This window comes from Loxodonta africana, chromosome 10 (genome assembly GCF_030014295.1).
Source record: "Loxodonta africana isolate mLoxAfr1 chromosome 10, mLoxAfr1.hap2, whole genome shotgun sequence".
Taxonomy (NCBI): Eukaryota; Metazoa; Chordata; class Mammalia; order Proboscidea; family Elephantidae; genus Loxodonta; species Loxodonta africana.
In genome coordinates this window covers 88,178,314-88,197,729 of record NC_087351.1, presented here as the reverse complement: position 1 = coordinate 88,197,729, position 19,416 = coordinate 88,178,314, and the positions used below count along the sequence as shown (strand labels likewise).

At 38.9% G+C, this 19,416-nt stretch overlaps 1 protein-coding gene across 15 annotated transcripts in view; it reads right to left on the bottom strand.

Annotated features, from left to right (window-relative positions):
• The window catches only part of TTLL5 (tubulin tyrosine ligase like 5), a 333,448-nt gene that overhangs the window by 62,196 nt on the left and 251,836 nt on the right, over nt 1-19,416 (bottom strand). For 13 of the 15 annotated variants that reach the window (XM_010588760.3, XM_064292769.1, XM_023546385.2 and 10 more), the window contains one exon: nt 10,142-10,359. The exons of the other annotated variants lie outside the window; for them this stretch is intronic. In XM_010588760.3, coding sequence (XP_010587062.1) covers nt 10,142-10,359 — 218 coding nt within the window. The remainder of the gene's footprint in view (nt 1-10,141; nt 10,360-19,416) is intronic. 15 annotated transcript variants of the gene reach the window in all.

Sequence of the window (19,416 nt, the reverse complement as noted above, 5' to 3'; positions counted from 1 at the left end):
CTATGCTCACACCAAGAACCTATTATGGTTTATGGGCCAGTAGAACTACTGATCATTTAGTTCTAGAATCTTCTCACTATAATGGCTCATATATTAAAGAGATAAACATTTCTTTTCTTTACTGGATGCTTATTTTACATCCGTCTGACACTGATCTCTGAGCATCTTTCACTTTACTGCTGACAGCACTAAATGTTTGGGTCACATTAATTGGCATTCGGTTTTACCATGCTGCTTCCCTTTTGATTGCTTCCCTCCCTCCTCCTCCCACTCCACTGTCCTGGGTGCTGACACAGAACAGCAGTTACCTTCAGTTTCCACTGAGGTCACCCTGATACAAAATATCCTAAGACCTGGATAAAGAAAATACTCCTAGTTATTTAAAGAAAAGCACTTTAGTTCAGTCTGGTATTTCTTAAACAGCTTTCTTTCTGCAGAGAAGTCTCCTAAGTTCCAACAGCTTCGACCCTGCCCTTTCCAATTCATCCCTAGTGTCTGGTTTTGCCCGTGTGCCTGGCAAACTGCAGTCTCCTCGGGTTTCTTTCTCCATATTTCCTGGAGAGTGATTCTGGCTCTGAAAAGAAGGTCAGTTACAAGGAAGAGACAGTTCAGATGCGTGTAGCTGTTCACAGGCTGCCGTCCTTCTTGGTTCAGCTGACTGTTTGGAAGAAATACCACAAATAGTTTTGAAAGGAGAATCTGAAGAGGGTACTAAGTTATGAAATGTTGCAAACACTAGAGAGGAGAATCAAGCAAGGCTACTGGCACTATGGATAAGGTTAAAAAAAAAATCTGAATTGTGCTCTTTGCAGAATTGACAAATGAAATTTAGCTAAAGGAAATATACCCATTGCCGTCGAATTGCTTCCAACTCATAGGAATCTTATAGGACAGAGAAGAACTTCCCCATAGGGTTTCCAGGGCTATAATCCTTACACAAGTAGACTGTCACATCTTTCTCCCACAGGGTGGCTGGTAGGTTTGAACCGCTGACCTTTTGAATCACAGCTGAGCATTTTAACCACTGTGCCACCACAGTTCCTTTAAAGGAAATACAAGTATATAAATTAGAGAATTATAACAACGAACTCCTGGGCCAAGAGGGGATGAGAAAAAGGGCTGTAAAGCATCAGGGCTGAAAAACAAATGTGCTCATAAAAAAGCTTTCAGTGGAATAGGCAGAAAAGTTACTTTGCTTAATTATTCAGTGAGGACAGTGGCTTTTGTTTTACAGATGGGAAATTGAAACCTTTAGAGGGAAAGTGACTTGAATATTATCATAAAGAAATAGGGCTCCACTGTTGATTCTCAACTCCCTTTGCACCAAAATCCAAGTGACATTCCATCTTTTATGTTCTATTGTTCTCTAAACTTGACCCTCTAGGATGTGGAAACTTTGATGCTCTTGGAAATTGCTTCTATATTTGTTCAATGCCAACTTCTGTGCTCGGAGAAGTTTGAAGTTCAACCCCAAAACACAGGGCTTGGCATGGTCAAAAACTCATTACAACTTCTCATTAGTTGTGTCTCTTGGGGCGACTATGGCATTCCTGAGCGTGACTCAGTATCACCAGTCATCGCTGAGGGTTCCTGATTATTCTGAACTGAGCCAGAGGGAAGGCCACAATAAGCTCCAAGCAAATGAAGCAACATATCTTACAAGAAGAAAGTAAAAAAATTACATAGCCTTGAAATGCCATCTTAACAGTAACCACAATAATACCTAACACTTATTTGGCATTTACTGTATACCAGGCACAGTATTTCTGTTTGACATTCACTGACTCATTTAGTTCTTTTAATGACCCTATGAAACAGGTACTATTATTACCTTTATTTTAAAATTAGGAAACTGACTCACAGAGATGTTAACTAACTTGCTATGCTGGCTAGAAACATGAATTACATTAGAAGAGTAGGAATATATCAACCGATACTCAGGATCCTGGTTTATGGAGCTATGGAAGGTTCCTCTAGAATAAGAATCCAAATGAAGTATTGAGTTTAGTTAATAGTAATGTATCAGTGACAGCTCTTTAGTATGGTACAGTCTTCAAAAGTACCATGACAAGATGTTAACAATGGGGAAACTGGGTAAGGCATATTCAGGAATTCTCTGAACTATCTTAAATTCTTTGTAAATCTAAATTTATCTAAAATGAAAATTTTATTAAAAAATAACATTATCTGGATACTTCATAGAGGAAACTTTTCATTAAGTCAGTTCAGATTAAAAAAAATGCTATTTCAACCGTCAGTTCAGATGAAAAACCATAGAATTCTTTTTACTAAAAATCAGAAGAATATTTGAAAATAGTGGGGCCTCGTGACACTGTACATTTTACATGTAAGTGAGAGAATGTTATGGTCTCCATTAGTGCTAACTTAGCTTCAGAGACTTGTGCTAGAGTTTTAAAGGCAAATTGGAAACTATTTCCTGGAACAACGCCTCACAGCATGCCTTTTGATACTTGGATTATATTTCTTAAATTCTGAAGAAATCTTTGCTTTTTCCCCTCTTCTGTGCATTTTTGGTGCTGAGCTGTTTCCGGTTTTCCCACACTTCTGCCTGTCAGAGAGAAGAAACCACAAAAATGCAGCAAAGCAAAGTTTGTCCAAAGAGCTGCAATTCCATCTCAGGAGGCTGCGGGGTTCTCCTGCCAGCAGTGAGTTCAGGGAAGCAAATGTCCAGCACTGCTGCCTCTGAAGGAGCCCACCGCCCCCAGCAGGGCAGCTGGCCACCTGGGCCACCAAGGCACAGCTCAGGTGTTATGGATTGAATTGTGTTCCCCCCACCCCCCAAAAATGTGTGCCATAAATCCTAACGCCTACACCTGTAGATGTAATCCCATTTGGGAATAAGGTTTTCTTTGTTACATTAATAAGGCTATATCAGCGGAGGATGTGTTTTAAGCTAATTACTTTTGAGATACAAAAGGAGCAGATTTAGGCACAGAAATAAGCAAGCACAAATGGGGGAAGACAGATGCCAGGCCACATAAAGATTGCCACGGAACCAAGGAACAATAGCTGAAAAGAAATGAGCATCTTCCCTCAGAGCTGACAGAGAGAGAAAGCCTTTCCCTCAAGCCAGTGCCCTGAATTCAGACCTCTAGCCTCCTAAACTGTGAGAAAATAAATTTATGTTCATTAAAGCCGCCCACTTGTGGTATTTCGGTTACAGCAGCACTAGACAACTAAGACATCAGAGGATTAGCAATAATGGTAGAATCCACAAATAAGGATTACTTTTCCTAGCTAACTGTGGGCTTTTCCAACCTATGAAGGAGAGTGTGGTTTTAGAAAGCACACGATGGTGACTAAGGCTTATTGAGTTCTGACGTGTGTCAGACCTTGTTCTATGTACTTTACATGTACTAACTCTTTTAATGTTGATCAACTGTCCTATGAAATGGATGCTATTATTGTCCCTATTTTACGAAGAAGGAAACTGAGGCAACTGTCCTATGAAACAGATGCTATTATTGTCCCTATTTTACGAATTAGGAAACTGAGGCAAAGTAAGTGTGGAGCTGGGAAGTGAAAGCAGGCAGTCTGGCTCCAGGGGCTCTATCTTTAAGGACTAGACTTACTCCTTCTGGGGTGATGGGGCATACAGTTTCTTTTCTATTTTGCTGTGTGCCTTCAACCATGAACTGCAGCCTTCCTTCACCCTTCCCTATCCGCCAGAGAGCTGGGTCAACAGCTCTCATTATAAATAATAAAGTCATTATAATGCCAACTATTCCTAAAACAGTGCTTGGCACTTAGTCGGCAATGAATAACAGCAGCAATATAATCAAAACAGCTACAAGGGATTGTTTTCAACCTGAATCCAGAATTTGATTCACCCTCTAAGATGGGAAAAACAGCAACTGTTTTTTCTATGTCCTAGGATTTTTTCTTACAACTAAAATTGATCTTATGAAGGGCAAATGAATGGGGAGCCTTAATGAGAGCAGGAGAAATACCCAAATCCCCTCTAGATGTCTATATTGCAGGGAATGTCTGTCTCTTCCAGACATCTCTGAAAAGTTCCCCAATTTTAAAACGAAGAAGGCTCCTAGAACAAATACACTTTACCAATCTATTTCTAGTTCACTAGGCTCCTTGGAAATTCTGGGGCAGCTCTACTCTGTCCTATAGGGTCGCTATGAGTCAGAATCGACTCGACGGCACTGGTCTGGGTTAGGGTCACTATTGGTTGAAATCAACTTGGCAGCAACGAGTTTAGCTAGAAGACGGAGCCCTGGTGGTACGGTGGTTAAGAGATAACATGCTAACCAAAAGGTTGGCAGTTCGCATCCACCAGCTGCTCCTTAGAAACCCTATAGGGCAGTTCTACTCTGTCTTACTGGGTCCCTATGGTAGAGTGAAGGATGTGACCTACACAAATTTGATGCAGGCATGGAAAAGTCTTTTTTGATGTAAACAAATGTAGACTACAAAACGTATCAGAAATATTGTTGCTACACAGAACCTGTTGACTAATGTCAATGAAGTTAACCCTCTGAAATGGAACCTCGATCCCATATCTTTCCATTCAAATGCCTGAAAGTGAAACAAACAAGAGAGGGGTACTGAATTTTATATGCAACTGAAAAGATCTAAAGATTTTGGCTCTGTAGAAGGACCAAAAAAGATACATGCAAGAGGCAGTTTTCATTTTCTTTTTCCCAAGCCCATAGTCAGGACTGTTACTGGGTGTATAACATCTGATTGTAGGACCTGCCAGAAGTCCAAAGAGTTGGTTGGTAATGACCCTGAACCTTACCAGTAGCTATCATTACAGTCAATGGGGGCAGGGGGGAAGGAGGGAATGACACATAAAAGACCAGCACCTGAAATGGAAAAGCCAATTCTTACATTCATATGGAATTGCAAGGAACCCTGAATAGCAAAACAATCTTGAAAAAGAAGAACAGAGTAGAAGGACTCACACTTCCCAATGTAAAATGTACTACAAAGCTACAGAAATTGAAACAATGTAGTGCTGGCATAAGGTTAGACATACAGACCATTGGAATAGAATTGAGAGTTCAGAAATAAACCTATCCATCTACTGTCATTTCGGAAGAACTCTAGCCAGAATGCTCCTTAGAAGCAAGGATGCTGAGACTTCATTTTGCATACTTTGGACATGTTATCAGGAGGGACCAGTCCCTGGAGAAGGACATCATGCTTGGTAAAGTAGAGGGTCAGCTAAAAAGAAGATCCTCAACGAGATGGATTGACACAGTGGCTGCCAACGATGGGCTCAAGCATAACAACAGTTGTGAGGTTGGTGCAGGGCTTGGTATTATTTTGTTCTGTTGTACAGAGGGTCCCTATGAGTTGGAACTGACTCCACGGCACCTAACAACAACAACATCTATTGTCAATCAATTTTCAATGAGGGTGCTAAGTCCATTCAATGGCAAAGAACAGTCTCTTCAACAAATGGTGCTGGGACAATTGGATTGCCACATGCAAAAGAACCTCACACCATATACCAAAAATTAATTCAAAGTGAATCAAAGACCTAAATATAATACTAAGAATACATAGGGGTAAAGCTTCAAGTCCTTGTTTTTAACAATGAGTTCTTAGATATGACACCAAAAAAAGTATGAGCAACAAAAGACAAAGTAGACAAACCGGATTTCATCAAAATTAAAAGCTTTTGTGCATTAATGGTCTTTATCAAGAAAGTGAAGAGACAACCTGCAGGATGGGAGAAAATATTAGTAATGTTGCTTAATATCTAGAGTATATTAAGTATTCTTATAACTCAGCAAGAAACCATGATGGCGTAGTGCTTAAGAGAATCCACCAGGTGCTCCCTGGAAACCACGTGGGGCAGTTCTACTCCGTCCTACAGGGTCGCTATGAGTCAGAATCGACTTGATGGCAACAGGTTTGGTTTGGTTTTTGGTTTATAACTTAACAACAAAAGGACAAACAACTCATTCAAAAAAGGGGCAAAGAATTTGAATAGACATTTCTCTAAGGGAGATATACAAATGACTATCATGGACAGGAAAAGATGTTTAATAAAGATGTTTAATGTCACTAGTTACTAAAAAATCCAGTTACTAGGGAAATGCAAATCAAAGCCACAACGGAATACCACTTCATATCCAAGGATAGCTTTTTATCAGAAAAATGAAAAATAAGTGTTGGCAAGGATATGGAGAAGGTAGAACCCTTATACATTGCTGGTAGGAATATAAAATGGTGCAACCAATGTGGAAAACAGTTAGGCTGTTCCTCAAAAAGTTGAACATATAATTACCATATGACTCAGCAAGTCACTCCTACGTATAAAAAAAAGGGACTTGAAAGAAGGGACTCAAACAGATACTTGTATACCCATGTTCAGTGCAGCATTATTCACAATGGCTAAAAGGTGGAAACAATCCAAGCGTCCATCAACAGATGAATGGATAAAATGTGGTACACATGTACAATGGTGCGTAAATATGAATAATAATTGTATTAACTGGCCTTCCTTGTAAGTGTATGGATATTATCCTATCACTGATAGTGTTGTACTTCAGGATAGATTTTGAAATGTTCTTTTTGATGATAAAACAACACCATTCCTCTTCAATTTGTTATTCCTGGCACTAACAGACCATATGATTGTCCTATTCAAAATGGCCAATACCAGTCCATTTCACCTCACTAATACCTAGGGTATATCGATCTTTACGTGTTCCATTTCATTTCTGACGATATTCGATTTTCCTTGATTCATACTTCGTACATTCCACATTCTGATTACTAATGGATGTTTAGAGCTGTTTATGCACCAACTACTAATGCCAAAGATGAAGAAATTAAAGATTTTTACCAACTTCTGCAGTCTGAAATTGATCAAGCATGCAATCAAGATAAATCGATCATTACTGGTGATTGAAATGTGAAAGTTGGAAACAAAGAAGATCAGTAATTGGAAAATATGGCCTTGGTGATAAAAATGAAGCTATAGATCACATGATAGAATTTTGCAAGACCAACAACTTCTTCATTGCAAATACCTTTTTTAAAACATAAATGGTGACTATACAGGTGGACCTTGCTGGATAGAATACACAGGAATCAAATCGACTACCTGTGTGGAAAGAGACAATAGGGAAGCTCAATATCACCAGTCAGAACAAGGCCAAGGGCCAACTGTGGAAAAGACCATCAATAGTTCATATGCAAGTTCAAGCTGAAGCTGAAGAAAATTAAAACAAATCCATGAGAGCCAAAGTACAACGTTAAGTATATACCACATAAATTTAGAGACCATCTCAAGAATAGATTTGATGCAGTGAACACTAATGACTGATCGGATGAGTTGAGGGATGATATCAAGGACAGCATACACAAAGAAAGCAAAAGGTCATCAGAAAGACAGAAAAAAAAAAAAAAAAAAGACCATAATGGATGTTAGAAGAGACTCTGAAACTTGCTCTTGAAAGTCTAGCAGTTAAAGCAAATGGAAGAAATGACAAAGTAAAAGAGCTGAACAGAAGATTTCAAAGGGCAGCTTGAGAAGACAAGGCGAAGTATTATAATGTAATGTGCAAAGACCTGGAGTTAGAAAACCAAAAGGAAGGAACAGGCTTGGCATTTCTTAAGCTAATATAAAAATTTCCAGCTTGGAGTTACAACATTGAAGGATTCTATGGGCAAAGAGTTGAATGACGCAGAAAGAATCAAAAGAAGGTGGAAGGAATACACAGATTCACTGTATCAAAAAGAACTGGTTGACTTTCAACCATTTCAGGAGGTAGCATGTGATCAAGAACGGATGGTGCTGAAGGAAGAAGTCCAAGGTGCAGTGAAGGCATTAGCAAAAAACAACGCTCTAGGAATTGATAGAATACCAACTGACATGTTTCCACAATTGGATGCAATGCCAGAAACTCTCACTCATCTATGCCAAGAAATTGGGAAGACAGCTACTTGACCAATTGACCAGAAGAAATCCATATTTGTGCCCATTCCAAAGAAGGGTCATCCAACAGAATGTGGAAATTATTAAACATCATCATTAACATCACATGCAAGTAAAATTGTGCTGAAGATAATTAAAAAATGGTTGCAGCAGTACATAGACAGGGAACTGCCAGAAATTGAAGCCAGATTCAGAAGAGGATATGGAACAACAGATATCACTGCCGATGTCAGACGGATCTTGGCTGAAAGCAGAGAATACCAGAAAGATGTTTACCTGTGTTTTATTGACTACACAAAGGCATTTGAATGTGTGGATCATGACTAATTATGGATAACGTGGAGAAGAATGGGAATTCCAGAACACTTATTGTGTTCATGAGGAACCTGTACATAGGCCAAGAGGCAGCTGTTCAAACAGAACAAGGGGATACTATACTGCATGTTTTTAAAATCAGGAAAGGTGTGAGTCAAGGTTGTATCCTTTCACTATACTTATTCAATCTGTATGTTGAGCAAATAATCCAAGAAGCTGGATTATATGAAGAACAACACAGCATCAGGATTGGAGGCAGACTCATTAACAACCTGTGATATGCAGAGGATACAACCTCGCTTGCTGAATGCAAAGAGGACTTGAAGCACTTGCCAATGAAGATCAAAGACTATAGCCTTTTATATCGATTACATCTCAACATAAAGAAAACAAAAATCATCACAACTGGACCAATAAACGACATCATGATAAACAGAGAAAAGACTGAAGTTGTCAAGGATTTCATTTTACGTGGATCCACAATAAACTTCCATGGAAACAGCAGTCAAGAAATCAAACAAGCTCATTGAATGGACATGGGAAATACAGGGTGGAGAAGAGGCGATCTGTCACATTGTAGGGAGAGCAAGTAGGGTCACGTAACAATGTGTGTTTAAGTTTTTGTATGAGAAACTGACTTGAACCGTAAACTTTCACTTAAAGCACATTAAAAAAAAAATCAAATGATGCATTGCACTGGGCATATCTGCTGCAAAAAAAAACCCCTCTTTAAAGTGTTAAAAAGCAAAGATGTCACTTTAAGGACTGAGGTGTGCCTGACCTAAGCCATGGTATTTTCACTTGCCTCATATGCATGTGAAAGCTGCACAATGAATAAGGAAGACAGAAGAATTGATGCCTTTAAATTGTGGTGTTGGCAAAGAATAGTGAATACACCATGGACTGCCAGAAGAACTAACACATCTGTCTTGGAGGAAGTACAACCAGAATGCTCCTTAGCAACGAAGATGGCGAGACTTCAACTTGCTCACTTTGGACATGTTATCAGGAGGGATGAGTCCCTGGAGAAGGACATGATGCTTGGGAAAACTGGGGGTCATTGAAAAAGAGGAAGACCTTCAATGAGATGAACTGACATGTGGCTGCCAACAATGAGCTCAAACATAAAGATTTTGAGGATGGCGCAGGGCCAGGCAGTGTTTTTTCTGCTGTACATGGGGTCAATCATTACGAGTCAGAGCTACCTTAATGGCACCTAACAATGACAACATCATACAGCCAGAAATAGACATGAAGTTCCGGTACATGCTATGGCATGAATGAACCTTGAAAACATGCTAAGTGAAACAGGAAAGGAGCTGTGGTAGCACAGTGGTTAAATGTTTGTCTGCTAGCCGAAATGTTGGCAGTTCAAATTCCCCAGACACAAAGGGACAATTATTGTATTATTCCATTTATACAAAATATTTAGAACTGGCAAATGCATAGAGACAAAAGTATAACAGTGGTTACCAGTAGCTGGTGGCAGGGAAGAATGGACAGTTACCCATTTAGGTATACTGAATTTCTATTTGGGAAATAACAAACTTTTAGAAGTATATAGTGGTGATGGTTGTACAACATGGTGAAGGTTCCTACTGTTACTGAATTCTCCACTTAAAAATGGTTATACATATTTTACCACAATAAAATTGAAAAACAAAAAAATAAGAAAACAGTGCTTGTTCTTTGTACTGGGTAGAGTCCAATGTTTCGATAACTACCCAGGTGATTCTAATTTGTAGTTATGGTTGAGGACCAGAATTATCCTTTATTCTCCATCAAGTATTCTTGTTTTCAATACTTCATTACAAACTGTGTTGAAGGCTCAGTAGAGAGCACTACTAGCATAAAATTTGTATAACTCTGAAGAAACAATGAATATAGAAAACTTACTTGGAAGACTTCTGGGATGCTGACTTTCTGAGCACTTGTCTGTTATTGGATGGGGGTTTGGGGAGCAGGGAGGAGGATGAACTTGGAAGTGGCACCACTTTTTGTGACAGTGTAATTGGCTTCTGGCCACTAGCTGTGGCACTTGAAATTCTGCAGCCTGCACCATTATTCACTGACCATAAATTGGAGTTAGGTAGTGTCTGGCTGCCAAAGATTGCCTATAAGAAAAAACAAAAAAAAACAACAAAAAAAACAAGATTGATGGAGATTCCCTTCACAACCCATTTGTTATATGGGAATAACTGGTTTGTAATCATGAAATGAGGCAAAAGCAAAAGGGAAACTGTTAAAATAATTTTTTTAGGAACAACTTCTACCAAGCTGCTAGTACACATCTATGTTCAGAGAAGAAAAAATTTATTTTTTTTAATTTTTATTGGGCTCTGAGTGAAAGTTTACAACTTAAGTCAGTCTCTCATACAAAAGTTGATACACACCTTGCCATATACTCCTAATTGCTCTCCCTTTAATGAGACAGCACACTCCTTCCCTCCACTCTCTCTTTTCGTTTCCATTCTGCCAGCTTCTGACCCCCTCCGCCTGAGCTGTCATCTCCCCTCCAGATAGGAGATGCCAACAGTCTCATGTGTCTACTTGATTCAAGAAGCTCATTCTTCACCAGCATCATTTTCTATTCCATTGTCCAGTCCAATCCCTGTCTGAAGAGTTGCTTTGGAAATGATTCTTGTTATGGGCTAACAGAAGGTCTGGGGACCATGACCACCGGGCTCCTTCTAGTCTCCGTCAGAACACTCAGTCTGGTCTTTTTATGAGAATTTGGGGTCTGCATCTCACTGCTCTCCTGCTCCCTCAGGGGTTCTCTGTTGTGTTCCCTGTCAGGACAGTTATCAGTTGTAGCCGGGCACCAGCTAGTTCTTCCAGTCTCAGGCTGATACAGTTTCTGGTTTATGTGGCCCTTTCTGTCTCTTGGGCTCATAATTACCTTGTGTCTTGGTGTTCTTCATTCTGCTCTGCTCCAGGTGGGTTGAGACCATTTCATGCATCTTAGATGGCCGCTTGCTAGCGTTTAAGACCCCAGACACCACTCTCCAAAGTGGGATGCAGAATGTTTTCTTAATAGATTTTATTATGCCAATTGACTTAGATGTCTCCTGAGACCATGGTCCCCAAACCCCTGTCCCTGCTACACTGGCCTTCGAAGCATTCAGTTTATTTAGGAAACTTCTTTGCTTTTGGTTTAGTACAGTTGTGCTGACCTCTCTTCTATTGTGTGTTGTCTTTGCCTTCGCCTAAAGTAGTTCTTATCTACTATCTAATTAGTGAATACCCCTCTCTCTCTCCCTCCCTCCCTTCTTTCCCCTTCTTGTAACCATCAAAGAATATATTCTTCTCTGTTTAAATTATTTCTTGAGTTCTCATACAATATGTCTTTTTGCAACTGACTAATTTCATTCAGCATAATGCCTTCCAGATTCCTCCATGTTATGAGTTTCACAGATTCATCACTGTTCTTTATCGATGCATAGTATTGCATTGTGTGAATACATCATAATTTATTTATCCATTCATCCGCTGATGGGCACCTTGGTTGCTTCCATCTTTTTGCTATTGTAAACAGTGCTGCAGTGAACATGGGTGTGCATATATCTGTTCATGTAAAGGCTCTTATTTCTCTAGGGTATATTCCAAGGAGTGGGATTGCTGGATTGTATGGAAGTTCTATTTCTAGCTTTTTTTTCTTAATAATTTTTATTGTGCTTTAAGTGAAAGTTTACAAATCAAGTCAGTCTCTCACACAAAAACCCATATACACCTTGCTACACACTCCTAATTACTCTCCCCCTAATGAGACAGCCTGCTCTCTCCCTCCACTCTCTCTTTTCGTGTCTACTTCGCCAGCTTCTAACCCCCTCCACCCTCTCATCTGCCTACCAGGCGTGAGATGCCAACATAGTGTCAAGTGTCTACCTGATCCAAGAAGCTCACTCCTCACCAGCATCCCTCTCCAACCCATCGTCCAGTCCAATCTATGTCTGAAGAGTTGGCTTCAGGAATGGTTCCTGTCCTGGGCCAACAGAAGGTCTGGGGGCCATGACCACCAGGGTCCTTCTAGTCTCAGTCAGACCATTAAGTCTGGTCTTTTTACGAGAATTTGGGGTCTGCATCCCACTGCTCTCCTGCTCCCTCAGGGGTTCTCTGTTGTGTTCCCTGTCAGGGCAGTCATCGGTTGTAGCCAGGCACCATCTAGTTCTTCTGGTCTCGGGATGATGTAGTCTCTGGTTCATGTGGCCCTTTCTGTCTCTTGGGCTCGTAATCACCTTGTGTCCATGGTGTTCTTCATTTTCCTTTGATCCAGGTGGATTAAGACCAATTGATGCATCTTAGATGGCTGCTTGATAGCATTTAAGACCCCAGACGCCACTTTCCAAAGTGGGATGCAGAATGTTTTCTTAATAGATTTTATTATGCCAATTGACTTAGCTCTCCCCTGAAACCATGGTCCCCAGACCCCTGCCCCTGCTATGCTGGCCTCCAAAGCATTCAGTTTATTCAGGAAACTTCTGTTTTTGGTTTAGTCCAGTTGTGCTGACCTCCCCCGTATTGTGTGCTGTCTTTCCCTTCACCTAAAGTAGTTCCTATCTACTATCTAATTAGTGAATGGCCCCCTTCCACCCCCACCCCTAGTAACAACAAAAGAATGTTTTCTTCTCAGTTTAAACAATTTCTCAAGTTCTTATAATAGTGGTTCTTATACAATATTTGTCCTTTTGCAATTGACTGATTTCACTCAGCATAATGCCTTCCGGGTTCCTCCATGTTATGAAATGTTTCACAGATTCCTCACTGTTCTTTATCGATGTGTAGCATTCCATTGTGTGAATATACCATAATTTATTTATCCATTCATCTGTCGATGGGCACCTTGGTTGCTTCCATCTTTTTGCTATTGTAACAGTGCTGCAATAAACTTGGGTGTGCATATATCTGTTCATGTAAAGGCTCTTATTTCTCTAGGATATATTCCAAGGAGTGGGATTGCTGGATCTTATGGTAGTTCTATTTCTAGCTTTTTAAGGAAGTGCCAAATTGATTTCCAAAGTGGCTGTACCATTTTACATTCCCACCAGCAGTGTATAAGTGTTCCAATCTCTCCACAGCCTCTCCAACATTTAGTATTTTGTGTTTTTTGGATTAATGCCAGCCTTGTTGGAGTGATATAAAATCTCATTATACTTCGGATTTGCATTTCTCTAATGGCTAATGATTGTGAACATTTTCTCATGTTTCTGTTAGCTACCTGAATGTCTTCTTCAGTGAAGTGTCTATTCATATCTTTTGCCCATTTTTTAATTGGGTTATTTATCTTTTTGTAGTTGAGTTTTTGCAGTATCATGTAGATTTTAGAGATCAGATGCTGATCGGAAATGTCACAGCTAAAAACTTTTTTCTAGTCTATATGTAGTCTTTTTACTCTTTTGGTGAAGTCTTTGGATGAGCATAGGTGTTTGATTTTTAGGAGCTCCCAGTTATCTAGTTTTTCTTCTGCATTCTAAATAATGTTTTGTATACTGTTTATGCCATGTATTTGGCTCCTAATCTTGTCCCTATTTTTTCTTCCATGATCTTTATCGTTTTAGATTTAGGTCTTTGATCCATTTTGAGTTAGTTTTTGTGCGTGGAGTGAGGTGTGGGTCTTGTTTCATTTTTTTTGCAGATGGATATCCAGTTATGCCAGCACCATTTGTTAAAATGACTGTTTTTTCCCCCATTTAACTGTTTTGGGGTCTTTGTCAAATATCAACTGCTCATATGTGGATGGATTTATGTCTGGATTCTCAATTCTGTTCCACTGGTCCATGTATCTGTTGTTGTACCAGTACCAGGCTGTTTTGACTACTGTGGCGGTATAACAGGTTCTAAAATCAGGTAAAGTAAGGCCTCCCACTTTGTTCTTCTTTTTCAGTAATGCCTTATTTATCCGGGGCCTCTTTCCCTTGCATATGAAGTTGGTGATTTGTTTCTCCATCTCATAAAGAATGTCGTTGGGATTTGGATCAGAACTGCATTAAATGTATAGATCGCTTTTGGTAGAATAGACATTTTTATAACGTTAAGTCTTCCTATCCACGAGCAAGGTATGTTTTTACACTTATGTAAGTCTCTTTTGGCTTCTTGCAGAAGTGTACTGTAGTTTTCTTTGTATAAGTCTTTTACATCTCTGGTAAGCTTTATTCCTAAGTATTTTATCTTCCTGGGGGCTACTGTAAATGGCGTTGATTTGGTGATTTCCTCTTGATGTTCTTTTTGTTGATGTAGAGGAATCCAACTGATTTTTGTGTGTTTATCTTGTATCCCGATACTCTGCTGAACTCTTCTACTAGCTTCTGTTTCTGGCTTTTTAAGGAAGCGCCAAATTGATTTCCAAAGTGGTTGTACCATTTTACATTCCCATCAGCAGTGTATAAGTGTTCCAGTCTCTCCGCAACCTCTCCAACATTTATTATTCTGTTTTTTAGATTAATGCCAGCCCTGTTGGAGTGAGATGGAATCTCATTGTAGTTTTGATTTGCATTTCTCTAATGGCTAATGACAGTGAGCATTTCCTCATGTATCTGTTAGCTACCTGAATGTCTTCTTTAGTGAAGTGCCTGTTCATATCCTTTGCCCCTTTTTTAATTGGGTTATTTATCTTTTTGTAGTTGAGTTTTTGCAGTATCATGTAGATTTTGGAGATCAGACGCCGATTGGAAATGTCATAGCTAAAAACTTTTTCGCAGTCTGTAGGTAATCTTCTTATTCTTTTGGTGAAGTCTTTGGATGAGCATAGGTGTTTGATTTTTAGGAGCTCCCAGTTATCTAGTTTCTCTTCTGCATTGTTAGTAATGTTTTATATACTGTTTATGCCGTGTATTAGGGCTCCTAGCATTGTCTCTACTTTTTCTTCCATGATCTTTATCATTTTCAATTTTAGATTCAGGTCTTTGATCCATTTTGAGTTAGTTTTTGTGCATGGAGTGAGGTATGGGTCTTGTTTCATTTTTTTGCAGATGGATATCCAGTTATGCCAACAGCATTTGTTAAACAGACTGTCTTTTCCCCATTTAACTGATTTTGGGCCTTTGTCAAATATCAACTGCTCATATGTGGATGGATTTATGTCTGGATTCTCAGTTCTTTTCCACTGGTCTATGTATCTGTTGTTGTACCAGTACCAGGCTGTTTTGACTACTGTGGCGGTATAATAGGATCTAAAATCTGGTAGAGTGAGGCCTCCCACTTTGTTCTTCTTTTTCAGTAATGCTTTACTTATCCAGGGCCTCTTTCCCTTCCATATGAAGTTGGTGATTTGTTTCTCCATCTCATTAAAAAATGTCATTGGAATTTGGGTTGGAATTGCATTTTATCTATAGATCACTTTTGGCAGAATAGACATTTTTACGATGTTAAGTCTGAACGAAAATCTCTTGAAGCAGAAAGTTGAGATGATTTTGTTGGAAGTATAGTTTGACGTACACTGAGCTAGGAATCAGGGCATCTGGCTGCTCCACATGCATGAATTAGAAAAGCATTTGGTCTCAGTTTCCCTCACTGTTAAACTGAACAACTATGTATTGTGTGTCTCCTACTGGGTGCCAAGTATTAGAACCATAACACAAAATAAAAACTGACTTGACACTTGACTCAGTTCCCCCCTACTCACAAAACTCTGAACTCCTCTAGAGGTTTTGCACACTTGAGGAAAGGGAAAAAAAAAGCCAGTGTAGCTAGGGCATGGTGAGCTAAGGGAGGGAGTGGAAAGAGATGAGGCTGGAAGAAAAACCAGATCATGCATGGCCTTGGGGGCCCTGTGAGTATTTTTAGAATTCTGTTGTCAAAATACCTTGTTGACCTAAAGATTAATATAAAATTTTAAGTTTGAAAACACTTCCAAAGTAAAATTATTATATGAATACAAGATCAACACAAGGGTACTTTTGTTTAGAGGGTAAGCCTTCAAATAAAGATCTAAAAATCACCATCTAAACATTAAAAAGACCAATATATATCTGTAGTTCGGGTGTAAATAATGTGTTTCCTCAAAAAAGTCTGACAATGAATTAACTTATCAGAAAGTGTCACAAATTTTGTTCCTGATGCTCTAATACTATTAACACCACTGTCAATATGCAAGCACTCTAAGAGCTTTACATTTGAAATCATATTAAGAGAAAAATAACAAAATTGACAAAATAGTACTTCTTATTAATAGGTCTTCTGGCAATTGATTCCCATTTATAATTCCTCCATTTAAACAGACATGAGAGAAACATCATTTCCTTATGGGAAGGCCCAAAGGAAAGAGATGAGATGCTCTTAGAAAATATTCACCTCTTAGGTAGACTTCACTAGTATTATTGTTGGCCTTTATGAATTTTAGTTTTTAAGATTTAAAAGATGCACTGGGTAGCTTTAGTAAAATGTAAACCAACTCTTCTATACCATATCTTGGAGTGTTCCATTTCAGGGAAAGGTGTCCAAAGGTCCTGGGCTAGGCAGATATGAGAAGAATCAAATATGTTTGGCAGAGGCATGTGACAAAGAAGAACAAAGAGATTTCAGAGATAAAGGATCTGATTATTCTCAAACTGACCAATCTGAAATGTTCCCCATCTCTGCAAACCACCTGATGGGGAAACTGAAGAGTTATTAGTTCTTCCCAATATCTGATACAAAGAAGAGGAATAAAAAATGTCCTAACATTTTGGGCAAAGCCAGAAGGGCAGCAGTGGTGACTGTATAGGTAGGGAGGTCGTCAGATGTCCCAGAAGGGCTGAGCAGCCCTGACTGCTCCAGCAAGCCTTCTGAGGACAAGCCACCAAAGGGTCCTGCAAGAAATCAGGCTTCTGGGACTAACTCTAAAACAAACCCATTCCTTCCAACCACTGTTTCCATATGTGAGGGCTTCAAAATCTGTGGGTGGAGATGCAGCTGGAAGGAAGAAAGGAGGCAGGAATGAGTTATACTGGGTTTCTATTTTTACTACTACATCCCAATAAATGAGCATAAATGTGAAGAGTACTTGAGAAATGCCTTATTCAGGATGGAGGAGACCAGAAATCAGAATGAGGCTGAGGAGTTCCACACTGGACCACCAACAAGCAAGTTCATTGGATGAGTAGTAGAGGAGGAAAAACCATTGTCAGTAAAGAGCTCTTAGAAATAAAAATATTCTTTATTGGGTTAGATTTTTCATGTTGTGAGAGAAAAGCCATCTGTAAGAACTTCTATTCAGTAAAATGTTGACATGGTGACAACTTAACCATCTTTCCAAATTCATTGAGTTCTTTCCTTAATCTTTCTGGGGTCTCTAAATTAAAAAAAAAATGAGTGAAGAGAGTAAGATCAGAACAGTGAGATAGTTAGCTCTTACTTGTGTAAAAAAAAAGTACACACATATACATACATATATACACAAATAATACAAGTGACAATAAATACAAGTGACAATACACAACGGAAATGTATCTGATTAATTTTTGTTTCACCCACTATGCCTAAAAGAATGCCCTGCACCTGAAAGGTGCTTATTAAATTTACTCCATGAATGAAAAAAGCATGATACAACCATTCATCTTTTATTAGCAACAACTAAATTCCTACGTGTGTACGTGGCTACTATCACTGAATGTTTTACTCAAAGATTCTACTGGAGAATCCTGATCAAAAGGGAGAAATGAAGAACAGAATTTCAAATTCTCATGGAATCCAAACTTTCTGGAGCCATGCGGGGTGGATGAACCCCTGAAACAACTGCCTTTCGATAATCTTTAAACCTTAAACCAAAAATATCCCCTGAATTCTTCTTAAAACCAAACAATAGTTTAGCTTAACAAGTAAAGAATATCTGCCTTCAGCATTGTTTTCTTTTAAGATCTATCTATATGGGATGAAGGTGACAACAGCAACTAGAAAGATTAGATAAACTTAGGAGGCAGTGAGTTTATGTGAACGGGAGAAGAATAATTTTGAAAAGGAAGGTGAAAATAATTTGCACAACTTGAAAATGTAATCAATGTCACTGATTCACAAGTGTTTGTGAAAGGTAGTTGGTTAAGTATTTTTTCAACATATCTCTAGTCTTATGATGATGTCTGCCAGCTGTGAAAGTAAACTCTCAAAATAAAAACGTATGTTTAGGTTCCCCAGATCATATTTACTCAATTCCCTTTGGCAGAAATAATCTTCTATTCTTCTAAACACTTACAAAAAGTTATTTATATGCCTTTTGTCACATTCTACTTTGTATTACAGCCATTTATGTATGTGTTTTTCCTCCTTTCTGGGCAGTACATTCTGGACATGGCTGGATTTGTATCTGGTTAATTTTTTTTCACCCACAATGCCTAGTAGAACACCTTGTTCATAAATGGTGCTTAACAAACATTTACTCCATGAATGACAAAAAATAATTATACCAAATAGTCATCTTTTACTAAACCCAATGCTAGCGAGTCAATTCTGATTCACTTTAGCAACAACTAAATACCTATACAAGAAAACAGGTGAGTGAGGGTCTACATACAGATGTAACCTTATAATAGGACTACTCCCTGAACTTTGTACACTGCCTAGTGTTTTCTGTATCAAATTATGCTCAGTCACAAAATGTAAGTAAATCCTTCTGCAGGTACTAAACAAAAATAAATGCACCTTCCTAGATGCAAATTTTATAGTAGGAGCTTAGACACTGATGTCCTATTCTAAAATTAGTCTTTACTTAAAAACAACAAAAAAAATTGGATGTGTGTGTATGTGTTGGATGTGTGTGTGTGTGTGTGTGTGTTGGGGGGGTGTGAGTTCTGTTACATGCAGCCAAATGGATTCCTAAATGACATGAGAAACAAATCTCAATCTACCACAGATTCAAGCTTGCTTAAAATCCAATGCATGCCCCGAGACACCCTTTAAACCTGGAACTGAAACCACTTCTGGAGATCACCATTAAGTTAAATGATAGGTTAGCTCATGAAATAAATGACATCACCTATAAGTAATTATGGTGCTCTTAAAACAAACAAACAAACTATATGAGACCAAACAGCCAACATTTACGTTAAAATAAAGACGAGAAGGTAAGGGGGGGAGGGAGGGAGGGAAGCTACATTAATGGAAATGGAACAACCAGAATGGAAATAATGAGAATGTTGACACGTTGTAAAAAATGTAACCGATATCACTGAACAATATGCATAGAAATTGTTAAACGGAAACCT